The 25,040-nt window shown below is 41.4% G+C and overlaps 1 protein-coding gene across 1 annotated transcript; it reads left to right on the top strand.

Annotated features, from left to right (window-relative positions):
• The first annotated feature begins 9,616 nt into the window (after nucleotides 1-9,616).
• Nucleotides 9,617-10,931, top strand: LOC124688964 (GDSL esterase/lipase At5g33370-like). Its single transcript, XM_047222579.1, has 3 exons — nucleotides 9,617-9,854; nucleotides 9,957-10,084; nucleotides 10,179-10,931. Exons 1-3 carry the CDS (start codon nucleotides 9,617-9,619, stop codon nucleotides 10,929-10,931), a joined length of 1,119 nt encoding a protein of 372 aa, XP_047078535.1.
• The last annotated feature ends 14,109 nt before the right edge of the window (nucleotides 10,932-25,040 follow it).

Below are 25,040 nucleotides of genomic sequence, written 5' to 3'. Positions count from 1 at the left end.
TATAGTTTCTTGAATGGGCATGGTTATGGTTGTCTCAATTATCTTGAGTATAACACCATGGTTTGAGCTTTTCTCATTTAAGAATGGTTATTCTAGGGTTTATGGTGTACTCCTAATATTTATTTAGGTTGCTGAGCCAAAGATTCAATTGTCTATCTTAGTTGGTTTATTCCACTCCTTATTTCACTAAGTCATGGATATAATCTTATTCCATTTGGTATTTGGTGATCTCACCTCTTCAAGGTGGAATGGTTTACCTAATACTTTAGTTCAAAGTTTAACATTGATTCTTAATTTGGTAAAGCGAGAATTAATAAGATTGGTCTCTCTCTCATTTGGGAAGTACTTGAATAATACTCTAGAATTCCTCTTGAAGATGATAATTTGAATACTTGGATATATATCCAAGGTTTAGCTCAAGGTTTGTTATTGCTTCTCTAATAAATACTATGGAACTCTCATCTCTGTTGGTTTGATGTATAATAATATGGAATATAGAAATGTATTTCTAGAGTTGATCTCCTTGTTATGTTTCCAACATTAGAGTAGAATGGATACCATGAGTTTCATGGTAGGATCAAGGATTTGTTTAAGACATGGAGAAGATGAGTCAAGGATGTTTTCTCCATTTTATTGTTACTTGATTTGCAATTGAATTGGTGTTCATAAGTTATAACAAGGTTTACCATAATATATTATTTTATAAGATCAAGCAATTGATGCTTGAATGAATTGTTGTTGTGTTGATTATTAGTTCCATTTGATCTAACCCCTTAGATCAAATCATCTCTACCCAAAACAAAGTTTTAGCAAAGTCACATTGAGGTTTGTAGCGCTTGACTTGATGAGCTACTTCAATTCCACCAAGGTCAAGTGAAACTTCAGTTACTGTGACTGTTTTACTTTAAAGCGCAAAAATTCCCCGGATTTTCTATGCATGAATGCAATGCACACTTCTGTTTCCTCTATTTTTTGTAACCCCAAATACTGGGATATTACAGAATACCAACTAGCTACAGCTAGAACCCGTAGTCCATGGGGGAACTACTCACGGAGCATGATGGAGGCGATGGCGTTGATGGAGATGGCTTCCGGGGGCACTTCCCCGTCCCGGCAGGGTGCCGGAACAGAGACTTCGTCCCCCGAAACGGAGTTTCGCGATGGTGGCGGCGCCCCGGAGTCTTTCCGGAGTTTCGTCAATTGGTACTCGCGTTTTTAGGTCGAAAGGGCTTAAATAGGCGAAGAGGCGGCGCGAGAGGGGAGACAGGGTGGCCCCACACCAGGCCGGCGCGACCAGGGTGTGGCCCGCGCGGCCCACCCGTGTGGTGGCCCCCTGGCTCTCCTCCGACTCTCCTTCGGTGTTCTGGATGCTTCCGGGAAAAATAGGATGTTTGGCGTTGATTTCGTCCAATTCCGAGAATATTGCCCGAACAGCCTTTCTGGAACCAAAAACAACAGAAAACAGGAACTGGCACTGTGGCATCTTGTTAATAGGTTAGTTCCGGAAAACGCATAAAATCATCATAAAGTGCAAGCAAAACATGTAAGTATTGTCATAAAACAAGCATGTAACATCAGAAATTATAGGTACGTTGGAGACGTATCAGCCGAGCGTCCGCAGGGACGCAAACCTGGCGCATATTTGGGCAGGGTTTGCGTCTCCGTGGACGGCCCGGTCACTTTGCGTCGCGCCGCTGGAGAGGGTGCCAGACGCATTTTCAAAGCGGACGCAAACGGTCGCTCAGCGTCCGTTTGCGTCGCGCCGCTGGAGATGCCCTTAGGCCGAAGTGTTTGGCCTTTACTTCGGAGCGCCCGCTCACGCTTCGCTGACCTATCGCGTGGTAAAGAGAAGAGAGTACGAAAGAATTGTAAACAGAGCAGACCGCAGAAAGATTCTAAATATGACAAGTCCCCCATGGATTCGATAATAAGGAAATGAAGAACGGGAACGAAACGAAATAAAGCATTTCTAGCGGATGAGCTTCTCCCAATTTTGTCTGGTAATATGTTTTTAGCTAGGATTAATCATCAAGAAACACAAAAGAAGAAACATATATAAATCCCTGATTAGCAGATTGCCTTGCTATTTGGATTTGCAGAAATTGCTATCTAACTAGACAAGTTAGTCCAACGACATGATAGTGGTGGAAAATGGAGGCTGCGACTAGACTAAATCCTAAAACAGTTAGATCCTCCAAGATCATAATTTAGACGAACTTTGTCATCCAACGATTTTCCCACAAACTACGAAAAATCCATTTTGCTTGAGTTGGGGTGGAAGTAGATTCGGTTTGGTCATACCTTGCGCATACTTATGGAGACGAGAGGGTGATGCCGCCTGATGGCATATGTGGGGGAGGGAACAGTGGAACAGGATTCTAGGATGGGTGGTGGTCGACACTAAACTTTGCGGATGGAGGGGTGTTGATGCATCCTCATCGACCTAAGAAGCACATGCGGAGTCTACGACACCGTTGGGGAGCTCCACCCGCACGGCGAGGAGTAGATGGTGATGGATATATCCACACGCACCACGATGATCGTCACGGCGAGGGGCGAGGCTGGGTGGCCGGAAGGCGGCATCGAAATCTCTGGGTGTATCGTGCAGGGGGAGAGGGGAATGGAGAGGCGTTGAACGAGGTAGAGGGTGGAGGAATGAAGGGGCGACGGAGGGGAGGGGGAGGCAGTATTTTGAGAGACGAGGCTCGGGAGGCGGAGGGCGAGGTTGGGGTGGGGGCCTCAGGCGATGACAACGTCGTTGTTGCGCGTGAGGGGATCTAGGGGAAGATGATAAGAGCATCTCTAGCAAACACCGCATCCAGCCCCCCCCCCCCCATCTGAAGAATAACTGTTTTTTTGCGGTTTTGGAGAGAAAAAAGGTCCGGTGTAGGCACCGCATCGAGCCCCCATCCAAAAAAAAACTCCAGTCTATCCAGTTTCGCATCACGCAAAACCCCAACTACCCAGTTCTACGAGGCCTTCCGAGAGCGAACCCTATCCCGACATCCGTGTTGGCGCGAAGGAAACTTTAGCTCGTACGAGCTTCCTAGTCTACCAAATTCGTCGAAGTCGCCAGAATTGGGCCAAAATTCACCAGAATCCGGAGAGGGCGCATCTCACTTCGGTCTCGGCCCAGACAAAAAGTACTGACAGCCTGCCCTTCCTCTGCATAAGCCACCACTACTACCTTATCGGCAGCATGCGGGCATGTGGGTATGTTGCCCGTAAGTTTTGGCCCCGTGTGCGGCTGGGGTGACATACTGATAGCATGCGGAGTGAGCACATACTGATAGCGTGGCCCATTTTCGGCATATTACCAATGATAGTAGCCGCGTGTCCAATTTTTCGATCGCTACCAATAAGCCTACACATATAGCCATTTTCCTACTAGTATTAGCTACTTCTTTGGAACTTATTTATGGTGAGTCTTCTTCTCTACTTTTACCAAGATTTAGTCATGTCGTGTTCCGTCCATTGTTGGCCTTGGATGATTTTGCAATTTTTTACGGGTATGAAAGGGGATATTTAGATCTAATTTTCCATCAATAAATATATCTTCTATGTGAAGGAAAGCCTTTGGATCTAGGTCTGGTAATCATCTGTTTTGTTCTTCCTCTTTGATAGCTCCATATCATTTGTTTCTTTCATGGGATTTGAAGAGTGGGATTTGAGCCCTTCTTCGTGTTATTACTTTGTATCTGTTGTATATTTGAGATTGCCACGTTGATTCGTTCGAGTGAAAGCCTCGGAGCTTGATACTCTTGTAAGGTGTCCCTCCTAGTCCGCTTGGCAGTTGGTGTCACAATGACTACTTTATGGAAGATTGTGAAGAACCTTGATCTTCTTCTTCGTGGGATTTGTGAAGAGGCTGTGGAGATTTCCTACTCCAAGGCGGACGAAAATTTAACCATACGAAGGTCTCATAAGTTCTTGGTGGTGGCTCAGCAAAGAAGGTTAGATAAAATAGTGTTTGGGGTCGTACCAGGTAACCCGCATCTCTCCAATGGTAAATGATTTTCTTTCAAGTAAGTGAACATCAGAATGTATCTTATATAACATGTGCCTCTCCAGTATCTCTATACATGGAGGTTTATTTCCATGTATTAGCCTTCGGGCTTGACGTATACTTGTGAGATATCTCTTATGCTCATATTATTAAGTTTAAGTTGTCGGTGCACTTAGTCGAGCCTAGCTTATTTAATTAGGTCCTCTGCTTGAAAAGTAAAAGTAGTTTATTTCCACATGCTTGCAAGCACAATACTTAAATTAATAAAAGCCTATTTATCCCTTCTAGGCCACATCTCCATCTTAATTTCAAGTACATCATTGCAATTTGGATTTCTAGTTTGAGACATTTTTGTAAAACTTGAGAATTGGGATGGAATTTTATTTCATCTTGTGTCTTATGTTACTTTTAATGCCACCATTCGAAATTAATGCACATTTAGGGCCCTTCCAAAGTTTGCTTGGTCAAAATATAAAGAGCTAGCTAGTCCTGGAGGCTGGCTGGTTGGCTTGGTTGACACATATGCAATATATTCAGTTTCTCACAGATTGTTCACATAGAAACAAACTTCTTGGTCTACCAATAAACCATATGAATCTAGATACTACGACATGCATGAACTATAAGTTAGAGGAAATTGGCACATTTCGATAGGCTGCACCACAACGGTAGATGTCCCCACTTCTGGAGCAAACCGGGCCATGGCATAACTAGTGTGCCCGATTTGTGTGCTTGCAAACGTCACTTTTTTTTTTGACGCAACAAACGTCACATATTTATTTGATCATTTTCCTAGTTAACATTTTTCTTTCTACATTTATGTTTAATGTTTCTTTTTTTACTTCAATTTTATTTTACCATTCCATTTTTTATTTATTGGTTATATTTGAATGCATTTTTTTATTAAAAACACATAAATTTTAGTTTTGACGTGTATGAACACTTTTTAATAACCAACGCACACTTTTTATGGTGCCATAACCATCTTTTGTGAAACACGCGGACAATTATTTGTAAGCATAAAGATATCATTTTTATGTATGGAACGTTTATTTAGAGGAATGTAAACACTTTTTAGATATATTTGAACAAATATTTAGATGCATGTGAACACTTAAAAATTATAAATTTTCCTATATTGAAATTAATAAAAGGAAATCTAATTTTCAAAATATGTAAAATAAATAAATTAAAAAAATTATATATTTCCAATAATTTTCCTATACCACATAGGAATAACATATAATTAATAAATAGAAAAATTTAAAATAACAAATACATAAATAAAAAATGTAATGTGTACGGGCAATAAAGTTAATCTTCATGTATCCTGCAAAACCGAAAGAGGAACCAAAATAAAGATTTAATTCAATCCCAAAGAGGGGCAATGGCTAGGTTTATTACAAAAAAAAAACATCACAAGTATCTTCCCTTAATCAGTTAGTTTCGGAAATCCAATTTTGATCTAGGTTGTGCATATGCTCTTGCTACCGGGGAAACATTTTAAAATGTCAAGATAATTCTGAACAAAAAATTCACGTGTACATGTCAACTTTCTATATGAGAAGTTGCGAACACCAAGTTCCAAATAAAATTGACCTTTTTCCGGTCTAAAAAGGATAAGAAAATGTCCTCGTGTAGAGATTTTTAGGACGAAAATTTGTCTTTTTTAAAATATGACACATTTTTTTAATTTTTTTTTGAAACAACTTTGCGAGCATATAAAACATTAAGATGTATCTGGGACATTTTTTGTCGAGTGTTTTCAACATTTTAAAATGTGTTTACAAGTCATTAAAAATCAGGAGCATATGCTCCTGGGAGAAAAAAAAATGCCGCTTCCAGTTAGTTTATCCTTTTACCCTTGCACTTGATATTATTCATTAGAAACATCCTTTTTGATGGAGGAAGATCATATTGGTATTAACTTTAATATTTCACATGTTGCATGTGTTGATGATCCTTTTTGGCCTAAATATTTAATCTAAAATATTAGGATTCTCTTGATCCTAAAAAGATTGATATTTAGCAGAAAATGGTTAAGAAAAGACTTATCAATTAAGAAACGTTACAAGGATAGATATTCTAGAAGGTTTTTTCTGCACTATTGTTAAAATATTTCAAATTTTGTATTGAGATAGGGCACTATTTTGGAGTTTCATATAGGGGCCAGGATTTTGTCGGCCCGACCCTACTATGAAAACAAATCAACCCCTCATTTCACACATTGTATGTAATTTCATATAATTTCCATCTCCAAAGAGGTTGTGTAATGTAATTCTTAAAATAACATGCTCCCTCCTTTTGTTAGTTAGCATGTGTTCCAGGTTTTAGTTAAAGACAAATTTTGTAAATTTTAACCAAAATAACTAAGAAAAATATCAACATCTCTGCTACAAAATCAATATTATTAGAAGTTTCATAAAATATATTTTAATATTATATGCATTTGGTATAATATTTGTTGATATTTTTTTCTATAATACCGGTTAAACTTTACTAAGTTTAAATCCGACTAAACCTATAACACATGATAAATGAAAACAGAGGGAATATAAATAAATATGCCGCTAATTATGCAAATTGTCATCAAAGTACAGGACTTGTCCTAACTAACACTACTAACACTGAATGGGTGCAAATGAGCATGATTAATGCCGTTGTGTTGGCGCCAGAAAGTTTAAATTAATGCAATCACCCAATAAAGGTTAGTATCTCCCATCAGCTCCCATCCATATCGGATGCATGATCCTAGCCAGTAGCTAGGGAGCGATCTCGTACATGAGAGTGACTCCCTATCAACCTCATCATCATCTGCTCCATCCTATAGCGGCAACGTTGTATACATCAAAAGCAGATAAATTGATTGGTTTGATGAACCGAATATTATACCCCATTCAAGAGCAAAAAACATCTTAGAACAACGCATGCTTTTCAGTCTACTGCCCATGCATGCATGCGCACGTAGCGACAGCTATCGATTACTCCTGCCTGTCTGACTAAGACCGTTCACTTAAAAACGCCAGGAATACCAAAACTACATTTCGATCTGTTGTTTAGAAACGAAAATACAGCGGAACCTAACCTTTTATTTTTTGAAGCAAGGCAAACCTGATGGCCTTTTTCTAAGACAGAAGTCAAGGAGAAACCCAAATTCAGCCCCCAATGAGACTCGAACTTGGGTAACAGTGTCTTCCTCTTGCCACCAGATTACAACCTTCATTAACAGAGAAAAACGATTAAAACAATTTTTTTAACCATGCAGGAGCACTGCGTGTGGAAAATTTTAAAACAATTACCCAGGACAAGCTCTAGGACTTCATGAGCCTACATTCCTGGCATTACATTGCTTAAAAAAACCTAACATATAGGAGTATGGTTCTGCATGCATGCATGTGAAACATAAAATGGAGTTGGTTCACAACTCCACATTGCAGAAGCAAATCTGTACTTCGAGTCTTGGACAGTATATGCATCAGGCATGTACTGTTATCTCACTAGCGCTCAGCAGACAGTAACGGTAAGTGGTAGCAAGGCAGCAGGTAGCATCCATGCATGCGTCGATCATGGTGGGTGGATCGTACCTGGAACAATTGGCCGATTAACTTCCAGGAGGCAGCCAGCAGGAGGACAGAAGGTCGAAGTTCATGTACTTCACCCTGCTGCTTTTGCTTCGACCCATCTCGGTGAATCTGATTCTTGTTTTCATCCTCTGGACCGATCGTGTCTGTCGAGGGAACACCGGAATTCAATGGCCTCCATAAGAAGGTGAATCATTCACCGATGGATCCATCGACCGGCCGCTTGTTATTAACTTATCATATGTCCCTGAGCTCTGCAATGCCAGGTCACTCGTAATGGTAGAGTACTTCTCTGTCTCCTCTCCTTGGATCGGAGCCGGCCCACCCTGTAAAAAAACCAGAGCATGTGGACGGATCACACAGTGTACCGCAGCAGCTAGCTAGAAGATTCGTCAATCCATCTCAACTGTCTGTAGCTTGGTAGATTTCACCAGTTGCCGCCTAGATTTTACGGCTGATCAGAGTACGTGGTACCTGAATTCTGGAATAAATGCAGCGCCGTTGAGGGTTGGAAATTTGGTGACCTGGGTCCAGATCTAGTAATCCCTACGGGCTATCTACGGCTTGCTTTGTCGACACAGATCCGGCTTCCAATGGATTTGCCGCGCTGAATTCAGCTTCCTGAACCATAAACCCTAGCTACCTTACTTTTCGAAAAAGGAAAAAAAAAGCTAGAGACGACAGGCAATTTTATGGTGAGGCGGTCGAATAGAGTTCGTCGATTCCACGACTGATCGATTCGAAGTGGTACCTGCCGTTGGTTGATCTCTATTTAAGGTGCTTACAGTGGTTGCTGAACCGGTGCAAATGCTCAACCTTTATTGGTATATACTATATGAATGGAAACCATGGACCGAATAGATGAGTAATTGTTTCAAGTTTAGCACCTGATTTGACATTATTGGTGACACAACATTGTGAATTGCTAGTGTGAAACAAAGGTTGTAAGAACCGAACCAGCTGACACTCTAGCTAGTCAAAGCCAGATGCATGTGGGTTGTTGTTGTTCGTAGAAACTACTCATTCAGATCTTGTAACCTCTCATCGGGAAGGTTACAGCTACCACCACATAATACAGCTCATCTAAATCAAGGCATCACTGCGTAGACGATGGATCCAACTGCCCTCTTGAATAACCAGTTGCCTTCACCGTGAAGAACGAACTGTATATCATCTTGCTAAGCAATGTCTTCAGCAATTTCACATCGAGTACTCTGTCTGAAATTCCAGAAGCTCTTTGGCATTTTCTTTCCCCTGAAACGTTATTTTCCATTTTTTATCTTGCCCTTCGAATTGATGACGAGTACTAGTTGTACCAAGATCCATGTGTGGTACAGAGATTAAGATAGATCTATTTTGAACACCAAATTTAGTTCACCCCTGCAGTACTGAATTTAATCTACATGCTTCACGCTTGAACATCTCTGAATGTGCTCTGAACGTTCAGCTATCCTCCTTCTAACTTTCTAAGTAATCGATTGTTACTAATCTCAGTAAGAACTGTAGATGATCTTACAGAGAAGATTCTAACACACCCTAATACAGTACTAAGAAGTTAATTCTACCCTTTGTTTTCTGAATCAGTCAGAGCCCCTACCATCATTCATGTGACTGATATACTGACTGGCTTACTGACAGAATGCAGCCGAAGTGAGGCTGCTGCAAATATCCAACGCACATCTGAAATGCCTATCCCAGCCAAAGCTCAAAACCGGCAAAGAACCACCTACAACTACACGACGTAATTACCAGAGAATTGAAGGTCCACGCGCAAGGACTGTGACGAGCCTGCAGCGCAGCGCAGTGTACCAACCCGCGCACCGGACGGGCCACAATGGAGTAAATTCCGGCGACGACGACGTGATCTAGCGAGGGATGGTCACCGGCACCACTATAAATGGCGTCCGAGCGCGACGTTACAAAGCATCCATTAAACAAACAAGCTCAGTGTAGTGTAGTGTGCAGTGCACTGGAGTGTAGTTCAGAGACACACTTAGGTACACACGCACATACCTGTGTGTTTCTGACAATGGCGTCTTCCTCCTGGCTCACCGTGGTGGTGTGCGCGCTGCTACTGCTGCAGGCGGTGCCGGCGGCGCGCGCCGCCCGCGCCTTCTTCGTGTTCGGCGACTCGCTGGTGGACAACGGCAACAACAACTACCTGGTCACCACGGCGCGCGCCGACTCGTGGCCGTACGGCATCGACACTCCGGATCACCGAGCCACGGGCCGCTTCTCCAACGGCAAGAACGTGCCCGACCTCATCAGTTGAGTGGCGTCGCCATTGTCAAGTTTTTCGTTGGTTCTTCAATGCACTTGATCGTTAACGCTACAGTTGAGCTAACTGGTTCGAAATGTGTTGCATGCAGGCGAGTCCCTGGGGTCTGAGCCGGTGCTGCCATACCTGAGCCCGGAGCTGGACGGCGACAAGCTGCTGGTCGGCGCCAACTTCGCCTCCGCCGGCATCGGGATCCTCAACGACACCGGCATCCAATTCGTACGATGCGTTAATGATTTCACTAACAGTTAACGACGCAAATGTAGTAGTATTCTTCTCTAACCAACGATCATTCTTGCGCGCATGCATGCAGGCGAACATCATCCGCATCTCGAAGCAGCTGACCTACTTCGAGCAGTACCAGCACCGCCTCGCCAAGCTCATCGGCCCCGACCAGGCGGCGCGCGTCGTGGCCGGCGCTCTGACGCTCATCACCCTGGGCGGCAACGACTTCGTGAACAACTACTACCTTATCCCCTACTCCGTGCGCTCCCGGGAGTTCTCCCTGCCGGACTACATCAAGTACATCCTCTCCGAGTACAAGCAGGTGCTCCGCCGCATCCACGGCCTGGGCGCGCGCCGCATCCTGGTCACCGGCGTCGGCCCCATCGGCTGCGTGCCGGCCGAGCTGGCCCTGCACAGCCTCGACGGCCGCTGCGACCCGGAGCTGCAGCGCGCGTCCGAGGCATACAACCCGCAGCTGGAGACCATGCTCGCCGAGCTCAACGCCGAGGTCGGCAACGGCGCCGGCGGGAACGGGCCGGTGTACGTCGGGGTGAACACGCGGCGGATGCACGCCGACTTCATCGACGACCCGCACGCCTACGGCTTCGCGTCGGCCACCGTGGCGTGCTGCGGGCAGGGACCGTACAACGGGATCGGGATCTGCACCATGGTGTCGAGCTTGTGCGCCGACAGGGACCAGTTCGTGTTCTGGGACGCCTTCCACCCCACGGAGCGCGCCAACAAGCTCATCGCGCAGCAGTACGTCTCTGGCACCACCGACTACATCTCCCCCATGAACCTCTCAACCATCATCAAGCTCGACCGCCACCTCCACGACTGATCCTGAGACCATCTCTCACCTGCTCGATCGATTATTAGCCTTGAGTGTTTGCTTCATGCTTTCATATATAGCCTTGATTTTGTCACCAAGAAAGTACGTAGTGTGTTCATCCAAACACGCACGAGTATGTATTATTAGCAGTCTTTTTTTCCTGTAATTTATATAGTGCCAGCTTAAAGGTTGTAGCTAGTTTGTACTACGTGTTCAGCTAGCAGATCGGTATTGTAAGTTGTGAGTGAGGTCATGTTCATGTGTACGTACGTGTCGTGTATGTACGGGTGTGTGTGAGTCATAATACTGAATCATGCATCATGCATGCATGGATACGAGTTCAGATTCAAATTCTCATGTCTACTCTCCCTCTATTATAAGGATGTTTTAGATATTTATTGAGGGCGCGCGTGACTAATTTTTAGATAAGTAAACAAATTCTCACTCAGGTAAATATGTCGTCGAATTTGAATTACAACACATGCTGCAACTTATGACTAGCATGCATCCTGAACTAAGCTAGCCAACAGTTTGGGACGATTTCGTCAGTTACAACTTATGACTAGCTCGAAACATGAAGAATCCAATGGTCAATGTGTTTTCTCCCTCGATTGCAATCTCCATGTGCAACCAGTTGCAACCCCTCATGCTAGCATGAATCATTGTGCAACCTTATGATCTAGGAGTCGGTCGACTGAGATTTAAGCTAATTTACAGTTAACTGAAAATTAGGAAAACTGATATTTTAATGTGTACGCCCTTTTCTTTCTAGGTCCAGTTCACATTTGCAACGGAAATTAAGCTCGGAAGAGTGATACAAATGGAACAAAATTGGTATAAACTACATCGATAGGCATGGGTAATCGAGCAGTATGCAGTATGGTCCTCTGTTCATTGCATTTAAACAGTGCTACGTCTGGCTGCCCTTGTATTTAAAGCGGTTGGATTCGTTACAACAACACAACCGCGATATGTGAAGACCACAGCCTAATCTTGCACGACGTGAGTGTGTCGGTTGTCCTGTTCGTGCTCAATGGCAGGACGGTTAGGACCTCCCCTCTCTTGAAGTCCATTTCGTAATGTGGCATCTCCAACTGCCTCCCCATTCGATGACCCACAGATTTTGTTTGCCGGTCGAATGGGGGTGTCTGCTAGTCATGAGTTGTAACCTAGGAAATTGTCCTAAACTCTGTAGAAAGTTTTAGTCATGAGTTGGGTTACATGATTCTTGGTGTTTCGAGCTATTCATAAGGATGTTTCGAGCTGGGTTCATCAGTTGGGTTACATGATTTTACCGGAAACTTTTAGTGGATATGCATTTTCTAAAGTAACCAAAAACAAGTTCATATAAGAAACATTTCCTTTGTATTTATCTCCTAAAATATCTTATGCATTCTAAAGTATTCAATAATTTGGACAAAAAGGAAAAATGACACTATAGATAACCCAAAATAATCCCCCGTTTTTTAGAGGGATGGACCCTATAGAGGGCCCAACCCAGCCAATACCAATCCACTATTTATTTTTTACATGATCAGACCGCATACCACTATTTGATGCTTCAAGCATATGGTCTCTGATAACTGCAAGAACACATATCAGTTATAGCTAGTTTCGAAACAAGAGTATCAAACCACGAGGAGCTACTGGTTAGGGTTTTAATGCCTCTTGCTACTCTCTACTAAAGATTACTTAATAGTTGTTTTATAGTCTCAAAATGATTGAAGTAGGTGTTGTAAATGGTTGTAAGAAAAGTAAATAAAGCAGTAAAAACGTTGTAAGGTAAAAGTTGGAACTAAATAAGACAAAGTGTTCTCAGGGATTATTGGATCCACCTCTAGCATTAGAACTCATGTTAATTAAGATTAAATATGTTTTTACGCATATTGTGTGGTGGAGAGCTCCGTAATAAGATGCGCCCAAAAAGCCATCGGTCATCGCATCTCTAAATAACCACAACATCTAGCCTTCTGCAGCCACATATGGACCAGTGCTATTAAGGGGTATAGCCATGGTCATCGATATGAGCTTTGTGAATCCCTCTTATCCCCCTTATTCATGTAAAGCGTCAATACGGTAATGTCACTTCCCGCCGTTCACTCTACCACACTTCAAAGGGTAGTTCCTTCTCGAGACCAATAGGCAATATTACATGGTGCACAACATGTAATAACATGAGAGAAAACGAACACACATTAATACTTAAAACCATAAATCATCTTAGATTCATCTCATTTCATGCTAGGGTTTCTTCATCTCCCCAAGAACTAATAGGACTATTCACACATGGAGACAATCAAGAACATCATCATAATCTTGTGGAATGAATTAAAGGACTGAAATGGATTCGAATACAAATCCACAGTAGCAATCAAGAAAGAGGATCAACGTAGAAACCCGAATCTTGCCTTCTCCAAAGTTCCTTCTTGAGATCTAATCTGGGGCAGTGTTTCTTAGTTTCATGGAGCTGTGTGTGTCCGATCACTGATCCGTCTACGGGAGGTGAAAGTATTTGATGAGGCGGTGCTCCTGGAGGGTTGTACGGGCGGACGGTACGAGCGGGACTTGCCCGTACCGATGCCCATTAAAGCTCCTAGATGATGTCCTCGCGTTGTCCTTTCGCCTAGGTGCATTATTAAGTGCAAAAAATGATTTCTATCACGTTAAAAAAGTCCATATTCAAAAATTGTTCATATCCAAAAATGTTCATTTTTTAAAAAAAATCACATTTTTAAAACTTCATATTTGAAAAAAGCAGATTCAAAAATATTCAGAACTTTGAAAATGTTCAAATCTAAAAATATTCGAATTTTTAAAAAAAGTTTAGAAAGGAATATGTTCGAAATTAAAAAACAAAACTGAAAAAGGAAAAAAACAGAGAAAACCGACCAAAAAACCTAAGAGAACCAGAAAACCACAGAAATAATGGAAACTAGGAAAATCCGGTCAAGAAGGTTCTAGGGCCACTTCTTTTCGGCTTCTCCGTTGGCTTCTGGAAGAAGCTTCTCCCCACCACCTTCTCCTAGAAGCTCGAATCCAAAATTTGTTTTGGCTTATAATCTAGTTTGATCTAAACTCGAGTATAAGCCAGAACAAATTTGCCATCAGAGATTCTGGGAGAAGTAGGTAGGAAGAAGCTTCCCCCATAAGCCATCGTAGAAGCCGAAAAGAAGTGGCCTCTAGAACCTTCCCAAAACCGGAAAAAAACAAAAACTCCCGGATTGCTACTGGGCCGGCCCGATTAAGAATTCCTAGATGTACACAGTATGTGTTGGCTTGTAATGTTCGCACGAAGCGTCAAATAGGTTCCACAGGCCAGCCCTCCTTTTTTTATTCAGAAGAGCTCAGCCCATACCCCTCAGGTTGGAGTTAACACAATTCGGCCGCCTTAATTTTGTTTGGCTTGGCCTATAGGCTTATAGCTCCGGCTGCGCGTTCGGTTAATATGGTTAATTAGGTTCGGTTAATTCGGTTATACGGTAAATACAGTTTCAATACTTCGGTTAATACGGTTATGTATAAAAATACAGTACGGTTTCGGTAATAACCATTAAACTTCGGTTCGGTTTCGGTAAATAACCAAATTAACCGAAGTTGACGCCAATTTGAAAATAAGAGCTAACTTTTATGGTCATATATTTCATTTTTGTATTTTGTATGATCGTACTAAAGATTTTAGAAAAGAGGGAAACAAGACAATAAGAAATTTCGGAGAAAATAAAATATATATGTGTTTTGCATGACCGTACTAGAGGTTCTACCAAAGAGAGAAGGAAAAAACAAAAAATAATCGGCCAAAAACAAGATTTGTTGTACTCATGTGTCGAACTACCAACCTACAGAGAAGAGCAGCCAGGGGCTAAACCAGCACGGTAGAGCTGCCTACATGCAAATATTAACTTTAGGTCTTGCATTAACGTTTTGAGCAGGGTTGGGCTGGGCGGCTGGCCTAGAAAGCGTGATTCTGTACTAGTCTAGTGTTCGGTTTATTACGGTTTAACCGCGGTTTTTCGGTTTAAAACCGAATTAACCGAGGGTCTTTCGGTTTGACGTTTTACTAACTTAAACTGTAACCACTAACTGTAAAAACCAAAAAATGGTTGCGGTTAGGTTTTTTCGGTTCGGTTTTCGATTTCAGTTCGGTTATGCACAGCCGGACTTATAGCCCACATGCACCCGTCTGGGCATGGTGTTACATTATTCTCACTGTCTAATAATACTCTAATGTTAGGAAGAAGAAAAAATAATCTTGTCTGTCGCGGAACAGCGGCCATGCCGAAGTCCAACACCGCTCGTCATAACTCAGCTGTGAGCGTCAAAATGGCATGTGACATGTGTAACTCGCCTAGCTATAAGAAATGGTTCATTCTTTAGTTCATGCGTTGGTGTCATTGCTTCGGTCAGTGTAATACAATTGCCTATGATGACGGTGCATTTCGGGAATAAAACAGAACACATTCAGTGATACACACTGGCAGTTCCCTAATCCCTACCTAGAAGACGTTCAAGGTCGGTAAGCCATCACGCACAGGATGCGATTTGATTATGGAGAAACATGCTTCGCACACAGGTGGACGGACTGAAGGAATAGAAGTATCCTGGAACACCGTCTGATGTCCATGGCTCAACGGCGGCTGTACACGCACGCAAGCGTACGCGTACACCATCCGTGGACTGTATTTTGATTTGGGCGTCCATCTTGTTAAATCCTTGCTACCCGTGTCAGTTCCGTCGTCTACGTACGATAACTACGTACAGCCTTTCTTCTGTTGGGGTAATCTTCCTTTTCAATTCGTCGAGTTCTATTTATATTTTTACTCAGAGTCAGAGACTTTCAGCGTAGATGGTTCGTAGAAAAAAGCTGGTCGCGGTTGTTGTTGTGTGTTCTAAGTTCTAACCTTTACTGACACGATCGTTCGTTGGCTTCTAACCACCGCATTATTATCGAGACCTAACAGAAATATGCCCATAGATTTATAATCTTATTAAAGCTGCCTGGGTGCATGGCTTGATGTTTCATACGCAGTCTGTCTCTAATCTCTGGTATTACAGCTGTGCCTTGTTCTTTCAGGTATGGTACACAGGTTGTAGTGATGATTACAGCTTTATTTTCGTTGTACCTTGGGACTTAGCATTTCCATTACTTTGAAACTGCTAGATTGATGCCTTTCAAGCACGTACAGGCTTTTTGAGTACATGCAAATACTACATGGACCGCGTCGCCCGTCTGCACTCACGAAGTTACATTATACTTCTCCCTCTAAGAAAAAGAAAGTTACACTACTTGTGGCGGGTCAACTTATGCACAAGCCACCATCCATAGAGTGCAAATTATATCCTGCCGGTTTTGGGATTACAACTTCCGACAACAAGACAAGACAGAACACCTTTCGTATGGGAGTTGACAGGCTTATTAGTCCATCATTAACTATATCACAAAAATGAAAACATATGTGCTAATCATAAGCTATATATAACAGAAGTTCTTGCCATCATAACACCGCGGGTGTTGATAAAATTGATTTTCGTTTTGACTAGCATTGCATGTAATACATGTTTATCTCCGCCCAATTAGATCATCCACTTTCTGTAGTATAAAAATTATGTTTATTTCCACATGATTGTATGATAATGTACATCAACAAATCTTGATGCTAAAATCCAAGACAACTTTTAACATCTTCATATGCCAAGCAGAATAATTATATGGTCACATAAAGTGAATCAGATGATAATCACGCGAGTAAAATTTTAAGATAAAAGATAAACACAATTTAAAAAATTGTCATTTCTAGTAGATATATTAGAATTAATTTTGCAGTATGTTTTGTAACATCTTCAAATTTTGGCTTGTGCACATCACAGACACTAACCCGACTAGTCCACTATTTATTAAATCTGAACTAAATCTAGAGGTGAAAACCCTGCATGTGAAATTATTACATATTTAGAAATCATATTATTTATGAATCTAAGTTACCAGTGAAATTGGTGTTTAACTTGGTACTCATATTATTTTTTGTGACCATTATGAAGATTCGTCGGTATGTTGCATTATTGAAAATGAAAACATTTTGTTGTCTCAAGACAAAATAAAAATAAATAGTATTTATACTAAAATTTTATACTTATTTATTAAAAATTATAACTACAATATTAACTAGTATGTCTTTCTATTGCTTAGTTACCAGTACCACCACATAATAATATTGCTAATTATTTGTTATGGCTCTATTTTGCTATAAGATTTAAAGACTATTTTATTTAAAGGAAGATTGAATGATAATTATTAAAATACATCTTCATTATGATAAACTAAACAATATCTTCTAAATAAAGTGGCATTTGTTTCCGAATACATTAGAAAATTTATAAATATGTAAGACAAATTCCTTTAAGTTAGAACAAAAATACAAAATCATGTGCCTCTACGGATTAATGAATGACAATGTATTTATATGCACTTAAGTTCAAGTATATTTTAGTAACCATAAATATCTAGACATTGATATCTAAAGCATATGGTCCACATATATAGTTTGACATCGGTTCTATCGTATGATTATAAGAAAATTATAAATTTGGAGTATATGTAATTGTTTAAGATATACCTTTTTTTATTAATTTTACTAATGTGTGATTATCAAATTTGTTTGTTACATCACAAATGGATTGCAGATTGATATTTCATCTATTCAAAGGTAATACTTTGTCCAATCACAAAGCAACAGTTGATGCATATAAAAAAATATCCCGCCAATGACTCTCCACATGATGTCGGAAACTTCCATGGGACCCGCCTATCAGGGGGTCCATCTAGCTAAAATTGTGTACCCATGCCTAACCGGTGAGCTTGAGGCTACCCAAAGGGTAAAATCCATTGACATAAATGTCATCCAAACCTGTGTTCATCGATAATATTGACATCCTTACAAGAAAGTAGGTCAAGGTACGGGTGGCCAAATTTTCTTGGGAATGTGTGACTATTTCTTCTATGTTTGTGACATGCACGGTCACATTGGGACAACAGACACAACTTTTTTTTTTGAGCATATACAACAGACACAACTAAAAGGGGGAATCGTGCGGTGGGTGACTAGTCCATACCATTCTCTTTTTCTGCGAGAATCGCAGCCCATACCAGTTAGGTTGGAGTAAGTCTAATATGACCCCTTATCTGTTGTTGGGCTTAGATTTGAGCCCACGCACCAGTCTTGGATCCCAGCATTTTGTTTCACTCTGCTAAAAACGAAGCATTTTGTTTTACTTTCTGAAGTCAAAAGTTGAAAAAACTCTTTTGTATTTATCTCAAACGTATATAGTCTGTCGGGAAGTTTGTGCTGTGATGTGAAGAAATGGACCACCTAGCTTTGCCTCGCCAACAGACTTGGGTGAGACATTTTGATACAGCTAAAATTTATTAAAAGAGCATATAAACATCAAATGTACTCTATTTGTCCACTAATATAAAACGTAATAATTTTTAATAGGTTCATCAATTTTCGTATGCATCTAGTCTATTTTTAGTGTGTAGATTCAATCACTGTGGTGTATGTCTCTACTTCCCTATAAAATATCTAAGTAATCTTATATTTATTAATAGAGGGAGTAATGGATAGCTCGATTTGCCTGGCGAATGAATTTGAGTGAGACATGTTGCTGATGACAGTATAGATGATTACATGCAATTAAAGGGCTTGTGTAACACGCCTAGCTATAAGATATAGTTCCTTCTATAGGTACCTTGCCTCTAACATTAGTTCATGCGTTAGCTGAGACATTAGTAATTCGCAGGGCTTGTGTAACACGCCTAGCCATGATTCTGCAATCCTCATAGATGACCGAAGAAGAAGTTGCTAAAAATCCCCCCTCCATCACTGTTTCAATAACCAGCATACAATCAGATTAAAAATTATGCGGTTACATCCAACGACTTGAGCGATGAACCAGACCCTCCCTTAAAGCGTAAGCTTCAGCCATGCTGGCTCTTGGACATGATCAACATTTTGACAAGCTGCAGAAATACAAGAACCTTTGCTATCTCTTATAAGAACCCCCACACCTCCATTATTATACTCAGAATTGAAAGCCAGCATTAACATTAATTTTTACTTCATTTTGAGGTGGACATGTCCAACCCTCTCGATGAACCACTGATGCTTTCTGTTTTTCCCTCAAATAATTTTTTGCAAGAGTGGCGATTGAAATAGCCGAACGAGCACATAATTGAACTCTTTCCCCATGTACAATTTGGCGTCTATCTCACCATATATACCAAGCTCCTGTAAACACTAAGGATTTCTTTGATTCATATGTATTTTTTTGATACCTACTCGTAATTTTTGGTTTGAAGTTCATTTTGCACTGTGTTCATTAAAACAAGCATACTTTCTCGTACGAAATCCATTTTCAACGTACAGCCACTCAAATTGTTTAGAAAAGAAACGTAAAACATCTATACGTATTTAAGGAAAATCAAGGAGGGCAGCCGCCCTACCTTGCCCCTCTGGTGTGTGCGTCGCTCCCGTTAATTCCTAGCTAGCCGTGTCAGTTCGTTCGTCTACCCACGTCAAGTATTTGGGTACTGCGACAACAGCCTACTGTAGTTCTGTTGGGGTCATCTTCTTCTTCAATTCGTCGAGTCAGACATTTTTTTTCAGTGGTCAAGTCTTCGTGCAACAACACAAGGGTTTTTAGAGTTTTTTATGTGGAACGCTCGCTCATAGAAAAAGGTAGTGGTCTTCGTGTTTTCTAACCCGACCGTTCGCTGGCTTCTAACCACTGCAGTGCACTATCAAGAGTTCAAGACCCAGTCCGTCCATAGATTTATAATCTTGTCAACACATACGTACCTAGCCGTCCCCGGTTCTTTCAGAGATGGTACGTACGCAAGCTAGCTGTAGTGATATATGATTACCGCTTTGTTTCCATCATACCTTAGTACTTGGCATTTCTGAATTTGAAACAGCTGGATTTGATACCTTTAAGCTAGGACGCACACCAAATTAAGTTACCACATCACACTGTTTTGACTACATGCAAATACTGCATGTACCGCCGTCTGCTTGTGACGGGTCAACTAATGCACAGGATACCATATGCATAGAGTGCAAATCACAAAGGAAAATCTCGTGGTATGCATTATTTTTTTAGCCATGCATGATGCATGACATGTTTCCACTACTTTGCACAACAAGACAATATTGAACACTTGCGTACGCCCGTGCTAATCAGAGTTTTTGTCATGCTTACAATGATGCTACAACTGCCGAACGTTCACCGAATTGATTTTTCATTTTGACCGGCATGCATGCATTACTAAAGCTTGATTATATGTGCCCAATTAAATACTCTCCCAACGTTTTCTCTATTTTTTCCGGTATAAAACAACTAATATGCTTATTTCAATGCTATATGATACTATCACAATGCATCAACAGAGTTTATCATTTCTAGCGTGAACGTTACACCATATTTTGGTTCATGTCCCACACTTTTGATACAATCAAAAGTCAGAACGCTGATGATGGATGTACGGTTCTTAAAAATGGTAACCATTGTAAAATTTGTATTATATTAAACTTTGTACTTATTCATATTTTACTTTAATGACACTGCACCATTAACTACTATATTTTATTCTTACTTAGTTGTCATAATTTACCAAATAACAATATTAATAATAATCAATCATGGTGTTTGTTGCTATACTATATAAATATTATGATTGAAAGTAAAACACAATATTTCTGAGGTGAATGCTCGTTGGCATTATAAAAAATGGAATGAAAGTTGCAACCTAGATAACAGGGATAAATCATATCTTGTAGATAAAGAGAGGTCCATTTTGTCTTCCTTGGACATTAGACATTATTAAGATCCTCGGACCGAATCCCCTTAATTTTGAGAGAAAAAGGACATTGAAGAAAATATCACATGCCTTTAGGATTGTGAATGACATGGTAATGTATATATTTATATTTGTTTTCAGTTCATGTATATGTTCATATCCTTAAACATATTGACATGGATATTAAAGCATATGGCCCAGGAAATATCTCTGACATTGGTTTCTAGTGTATGAGTAATGCGGAGATACAATTGAATCGCCTTTGTTAGCGAGGAATGAATGGTAGATTGATTTATTGTACGCACACTGTATGCACATATATATATTACGTGGACTGGACACACTTCTGATGCGTTGTCTCAACGCACGGGCGACAGCATTCGCACGTGTACACGTACACGGACTGTTCTTTGAATTGATCGTCGTTCTTGTTAAATCCTAGCTAGCAGTGTACGTTCGGTTGTCTATGTCCAAGTCGGCCCGACGACGACGATTACAGCCTAGTTCTGTTGGGGGTCATCTCCTTCTTCAATTCGTCGAGTCAGACATTTTATTCAGTGGTCAACCTTTATGCAGCAAGACGAAGGAGGTGACGTTCAGAGTTCAGAAATTCTAATGTAGAACGTTCTACAAAAAGCTAGTCGTCGTCGTTGCTGTGTTTTCTAACCTTCACTGACGCGATTGTTCGTTGGCTTCTAACCACTGCATTATTATCAAGACCCAGCACAAATCTGCCCATTGATTTGTGATCTTATCAAGTTACTCCCTAGCTATGTGGATTGATAGTTCACGGGCTGTCTGTCTCTGATATCTGATATGCAGAGCTGTGACAAGTTTTTTCAGAGATGATACGCAAGTTTTGTAGTGACAGCCTTTCCTTTTGCCTCAGGACTTGGCATTTCCGAAACTCTGAAATAGCTAGATCGGCGCCTTTATGGACGCACAACTAATTAAGCTACATTTTTTATTCATTGATAGAAAAGCAGTTTACATTACAAGCATAAGACAAGGCTGGGACACCCACACACACACCCAACACTCAAAACATGATTACGACAAAAGGCCGCAATCCGTCGAGTGCTCCTCTAAGACGCTACAGTGTTAGCTCCTCCGCCAAACAGAACCCATGCCGATGAAAGTCGCAGTGCTTGTGCATCATCGAAATTACCAAGAACCTGCCAGCCGCAGCCAAGAGGCGTACCACCCGGATCCCGCGAGCCCACCCGGCTCAGCTGGGAGCATTGCTGCTCCAGGGACGCCGTCGGCGCAGCGGCTACCTCCTAGCAACCTCAACAGACGCGCAAGCGTGCAGTCTTCAGCAGCCCGCCATCAAGCACAGAGGCCAGCCAACCACTGCTCATCCAGAGGCCCGCTCGCGCTATCCGAGGAAGATCCTCGTCGCGCAAGCCACCGCGATACCCCTCAAGAGGCCGGCTGATGGCGTGTAAGACACACGTCCGTTGGGAACCCCAAGAGGAAGGTGTGATCTGTACAGCGACAAGTTTTCCCTCAGTAAGAAACCAAGGTTATCGAACCAGTAGGAGTCAAGGAACATGTGAAGGTTGTTGGTGGCGGAGTGTAGTGCGGCGCAACACCAGGGATTCCGGCGCCAACGTGGAACCTGCACAACACAATCAAAGTACTTTGCCCCAACGTAACAGTGAGGTGTCAATCTCACCGGCTTGCTGTAAACAAACGATTAGAGGTATAGTGTGGAAGATGATATTTGTTTGCGAAGAACAGTAAAGAACAGACTTTGCAGTAGATTGTATTTCAGATGTAAAAGAATGGACCGGGGTCCACAGTTCACTAGTGGTGTCTCTCCCATAAGATAAATACTCCCTCTGTTCCATTCTATAGTGCCTATAGTTTTTTAGCACGGAAATTAGCGCAAGAGTATTTTTTACACAAGACCCCTAGCTGAACGATATGAGATCAACGTAAAATTTGGGAAATCCATATCTTCCTAACTTACCATAACAAATTTGGGAGCTGGACGATTTGGGAGCTGAAAAGGGAGGGGGTAATTGAGAAAAAAGCTAAGGTACAACCTTATATTCTGAACAAATGCCAAAAATCTATAGGCACTATAGAAAGGAACGGAGGGAGTAGAATGTTGGGTGAACAAATTACAGTTGGGCAATTGACAAATAAAGAAGGCATAACAATGCACATACATATATCACGATGAGTACTATGAGATTTAATCAAGGCATTACGACAAAGTACATAGACCGCTATCCAGCATGCATCTATGCCTAAAAAGTCCACCTTCGAGTTATCATCCGAACCCCTTCCGGTATTAAGTTGCAAACAACGGACAATTGCATTAAGTATGGTGCGTAATGTAATCAACACAAATATTCTTAGACAAAGCATTGATGTTTTATCCCTAGTGGCAACAGCACATCCACAACCTTAGAACTTTACGTCACCTGTCCCAGATTCAATGGAGGCATTAACCCACTATCGAGCATAAATACTCCCTCTTGGAGTCACAAGTATCAACTTGGCCAGAGCCTCTACTAGCAACGGAGAGCATGCAAGAACATAAACAACACATATATGATAGATTGATAATCAACTTGACATAGTATTCCATATTCATCGGATACCAACAAACACAACATGTAGCATTACAAATAGACGATCTTGATCATGATAGGCAGCTCACAAGATCTAACATGATAGCACAATGAGGAGAAGACAACCATCTAGCTACTGCTATGGACCCATAGTCCAGGGGTGAACTACTCACACATCGGTCCGGAGGCGATCATGGTGATGAAGAGACCTCCGGGAGATGATTTCCCTCTCCGGCAGGGTGCCGGAGGCGATCTCCTGAATCCCCCGAGATGGGATTGGCGGCGGCGTCTCTGGAAGGTTTTCCGTATCGTGGCTCTCGGTACTGGGGTTTTCGCGACGAAGGCTTTAAGTAGGCGGAAGGGCAGGGTCAGTGGAGGCACGAGGGCCCCATACCATAGGGCGGCGCGGCCCTGTGGTCTGGGCGCCTCGTCGCCCCACTTCGTAACCCTTTCGGTCTTCTGGAAGCTTCGTGGAAAAATAAGACCCTGGGCGTTGATTTCGTCCAATTCCGAGAATATTTCCTTTGTAGGATTTCTGAAACCAAAAACAGGAGAAAACAGCAACTGGATCTTCGGCATCTCGTCAATAGGTTAGTGCCGGAAAATGCATAATAATGACATAAAGTGTGTATAAAACATGTGAGTATCATCATAAAAGTAGCATGGAACATAAGAAATTATAGATACGTTTGAGACGTATCAAGCATCCCCAAGCTTAGTTCCTACTCGCCCTCGAGTAGGTAAACGATAACAAGGATAATTTCTGAAGTGACATGCTATCATAATCTTGATCAATACTATTGTAAAGCATATGAGATGAATGCAGCGATTCGAACCAATGGTGAAGACAATGAGTAAACAACTGAATCATATAGCAAAGACTTTTCATGAATAATACTTTCAAGACAAGCATCAATAAGACTTGCATAAGAGTTACTCATAAAGCAATAGATTCTTAGTAGAAACCTTTGAAGCAACACAAAGGAAGATGTAAGTTTCAGCAGTTGCTTTCAACTTCAACATTTTTATCTCATGGATAATTGTCAACACAAAGTAATATAACAAGTGCAATAGGTAAACATGTAAGAATCAATGCACACAGTTCACACAAGTGTTTGCTTCTAAGATAGAAAGAAGTAGGTAAACTGACTCAATAATAAAGTAGAAGATAGGCCCTTCGCGAGAGGAAGCATGGATTACTATTTTTGTGCTAGAGCTTTTCATTTTGAAAACATAGAAACAATTTTGTCAACGGTAGTAATAAATCATATGTGTTATGTATAAGATATCCTATAAGTTGCAAGCCTCATGCATAGATTACCAATAGTGCTCGCACCTTGTCCTAATTAGCATGGATTAACATGAATTATCATTGCATAACATATGTTTCAACCAAGTGTCACAAAGGGGTACCTCTATGCCGCCTGTACAAAGGTCTAAGAAGAAAGATCGCATTTGATTTCTCGTTTTTGATTATTCTCAACTTAGACATCCATACCGGGACAACATAGACAACGAGATAATGGACTCCTCTTTAATGCATAAGCATTCAACAACGAGATAATATTCTCATAAGAGATTGAGGATTAATTGTCCAAACTGAAACTTCCACCATGATTCATGGCTTTAGTTAGCGGCCCAATGTTCTTCTCTAACAATATGCATACTCAAACCATTTGATCA

This window comes from Lolium rigidum, chromosome 2 (genome assembly GCF_022539505.1).
Source record: "Lolium rigidum isolate FL_2022 chromosome 2, APGP_CSIRO_Lrig_0.1, whole genome shotgun sequence".
NCBI lineage: Eukaryota > Viridiplantae > Streptophyta > Magnoliopsida > Poales > Poaceae > Lolium > Lolium rigidum.
The sequence above is the reverse complement of the archived record's forward strand: the minus strand, read 5'-3'. Positions and strand labels throughout refer to the sequence as shown.